This window comes from Triticum urartu, chromosome 4A (genome assembly GCF_056163025.1).
Source record: "Triticum urartu cultivar PI428250 chromosome 4A, HENAU_Tu73, whole genome shotgun sequence".
NCBI lineage: Eukaryota > Viridiplantae > Streptophyta > Magnoliopsida > Poales > Poaceae > Triticum > Triticum urartu.
The window spans coordinates 570,166,360-570,169,347 of record NC_141876.1 but is presented as its reverse complement, the minus strand read 5'-3'; the positions used below and the strand labels follow the sequence as shown (position 1 = coordinate 570,169,347).

At 51.3% G+C, this 2,988-nt stretch overlaps 1 protein-coding gene across 1 annotated transcript; it reads right to left on the bottom strand.

The window, feature by feature from the left end:
* Positions 1-213: 213 nt before the first annotated feature.
* Positions 214-1,856, bottom strand: LOC147976715 (uncharacterized). Its single transcript, XM_087520953.1, has 6 exons — positions 1,647-1,856; positions 1,369-1,566; positions 1,084-1,290; positions 586-691; positions 326-510; positions 214-222 (listed from the first exon to the last, which is right to left on the bottom strand). The coding sequence occupies exons 1-6, from the start codon at positions 1,851-1,853 to the stop codon at positions 214-216; spliced, it is 912 nt and encodes a 303-aa protein (XP_087377079.1). The 5' UTR covers positions 1,854-1,856.
* Positions 1,857-2,988: the final 1,132 nt, after the last annotated feature.

Genomic DNA, 2,988 nt, shown 5'->3' with positions numbered 1-2,988 from the left:
CTTCTCGGCAGGCCGATATCTTCCATAATCGAAAGCGCCGCCGAGCTCCTTGGAATAGCTTCACAAGCTCCTCCATACTTCCTGGAGGGGAGGCGGATGGCCACAAAGCCTTGGCAACGCTCCGCATTGCTTGTCGAGCTCGCTCGTGCACTTGGGATAGCTCTTGCAGCAGATCGCCTTGAGATCCGGACATTTCCTCTTCGGGACGGCCAGTCAGCATACCTGCAGACATAAATCTGTCAGCTCATTTTTTTGCTGAATTACACGGAGGTAAGTTCAAAAGCATACTGAATATGCCGCCTCGTAGCCTCCTATTTTACTTTACAGCGTCAGCTAGCTGGGTTCGTACATCTCTTAGATCTTCGCCCAGCAGGGTGTTGGAATCCTGCAGCTTGTTCTTATCATCTCTGACTCGTGTAAGCACAGGTTCGCCTGCGGCCAGTCGCCTTTCGGTCTCTTGCTTACCCGCCTGCATGACTTTCAGTTCCTCTTTCAGTTGATCTACTAATCCTGTCATCGGAAACGCAACAGTATTCACATTATTGGTACATGATTATACTTTTTCTGGATGGAGGGGAACATTACCAGGCGGTGCCTCCTTGGACTTCTCTAGTTCGGCGGTAACAACAGCTAGCTGAGTCCGGCACCTTTCCAGCTCATGAGACAGCATGTTGTTCTTCTCTGTGAGTACCTGATTATACAGTGATCCTTAAATCAGTTGTTTCAACTTTTTCAAGTCTCAAGGGCTACTGGTACATGATTACCAGATCTGTACAATGCGTACTTACCCGCATATCTTTCAAATGCTGGTCAGTGGCTCTGGCAAGCCCGTCCCAAGCAGCTCAGATGTACGCATCAGCCGAGCTGAAGGCATTGAACACCTCTTTAGTAAAGACAGGGTCGCCAAGAGCGGCCCTCCGGCGCCGATGATTCATGGCGCTCTCCACTTCAGAGTTCGTGACTAATACATTAGTTGAATCATCTGAAGGAGGACAATCCGGTGTCGCTCCTGTATCAGCCCCCGCCCTAGAGGCAGGGTCTGGAACCTGACTAATGGAGGCACGACCGGCAGGATCCCCGTACATAGTCCGACGAACACTCTTCCTGATAAAACACAGTGGACAATGTCACGGTTCGATGTGACTGCCAGGGGGCATATTTAAAGCCATACCTCTTTGATGGAGGCTCTGCCGTGTTGTCATTTGCCTTCCTCTTCGAAGACCCGCCCGGCGTAGGCGCCGCTCTCTTATGAGACGCCTCTGGTGCGGCATGACGCGTCGAGCGCCTCCCCTTTGGAGCACGAGACAGTGCGGTGGGTGAGGCATAATGAGGAAGCTCTTTCGGAGGAGGTGTCTCCTGGTTACTTACATGTGAGGCAGGAAGGAGGCCAGGATAATCGGCCATGATGGCCACTTCTGTGCCATCATAGCTCGCCTGGTAGAAGACTCCCTCTTTGAGTTCTACAAGTATGTCCGGATCCTCTTCGAATCCGGGATCGAGGTCCCAGTTATGGTCCTCCGGTTGTGGAGCGGGACTATAAATCTCCATGATAGCCTTCCGCCATTCCTATTAAGAATGGACGGGTAAATGTCAATTAAACATGACTAGGGGAAAGGATTGAGTAAGGAGGTGGGATTAAAACTCACCCAGCTAGGGGGATTGTACATGGAGAATCCCTCTTGGCGCTTAAGATGTGTAAACTCCTCTTTCTCCCCTTTATACAGATAGACCAATATTGTGGCCAGGGCGGCCGGGGTGTCCGGACCCTTCCGTCCGCAGTGTGAGGCATCATCTTCCCCATTGTAGTGCCACATAGGGAGCCCTCTGAATTGGAGTGGTTGAACACCTTGCATTATGGAAGTTGTCGTTACCTCGATTATTGACAATCTGAACTGGGCGAGTGTCCTTATCTTGCCCATTAACTGTTGGACTTCTGGGCTGTCTTCGTCCTTGAGGCTCCGATGATGCTAGTTGTGGCGTTTCCTCAACGGAGCGCTGGAAAATTCGGGAAGGCCCATTCAGACTGGGTCGGGGAGAGCGACATCTTCAATATAAAACCACTCGGAGGGCCACTCTTCGGATGCCTTCTTCGGCGTACCGGACAAGTATCTAGTCCCAGCTATGTGCCATATCTCGGTGCTGCCCACCTCGTATATGGATCCCTTTTGGGTACGAGGGACGAGGCAGAAAAGTTTCCTCCATAAATCAAAGTGGGCCTCATAGCCCAGCAATAGCTCGCAAAGAGCGACAAAACCCGCAATATGCAGGATGGAGGCTGGAGTGAGGTTGTGCAGTTGGAGGCCGTAGTACTCCAATAGACCTTGGAGGAAAGGGTGGATTGGAAACCCGATGCCTCTTATTAAAAAGGATAAGAAGCACACTCGCTCCCCTTGGTTGGATTAGGGAAATTTTCCACCAGGGCTTCGCCTGTAAAGGAGGTTAATCCTGCCCGAGCGGGGACTAGATCCGCGGGGGGGAAGGAATCCCTGCGTTTGAAGCTTACTCAGCTGGTCATGGGAGACTGAACATTTCTCCCAATCACCTTTTTCAGAGCCATAGGGGCGGGAGGAAGAACTAGGAACGCTAACCATGTTGGAATGGTTTCTCCTAGCAAGCTCTAAGAATTTTCCGCCTGGTGTGAAATGGCATCTGAGATCCAATCCACTTAAATAAACACCTTTCTTACATGGCCAGGGTGTTATGTGGAAAAATACTCTGCCCCTTCGTGTTCGCTCGACACGTGGAAGCTGAAGCAATGGAGGCACAGAAGCCAATGGGTACGACATTAAATGGAAAGCCGAGTATAACTCTTTGGAACAAACGCTTTGAAGTATTCGGAGGAAGAACCCGCCTTGCAATGCCGAAGACTATTAGCACGTCGGACACATCGTCATTGAAGTCTGGTTCAGGGGCTACTGAGGGAGTCCTGGATTAAGGGGTCCTCGGGCGTCCGGGCTATGTGACGTGGGCCAGACTGATGGGCCGTGA

Coding starts and splice junctions, on each gene's coding strand:
- LOC147976715 (XM_087520953.1), bottom strand. CDS start 1,853: ATGCAAGGTGTTCAACCACTCCAATTCAGAGGGCTCCCTATGTGGCAC. Junction 1,567..1,646: donor TGTACAATCCCCCTAGCTGG/GTGAGTTTTAAT, acceptor CATTCTTAATAG/GAATGGCGGAAGGCTATCAT. Junction 1,291..1,368: donor GCCTCCTTCCTGCCTCACAT/GTAAGTAACCAG, acceptor CGTGCTCCAAAG/GGGAGGCGCTCGACGCGTCA.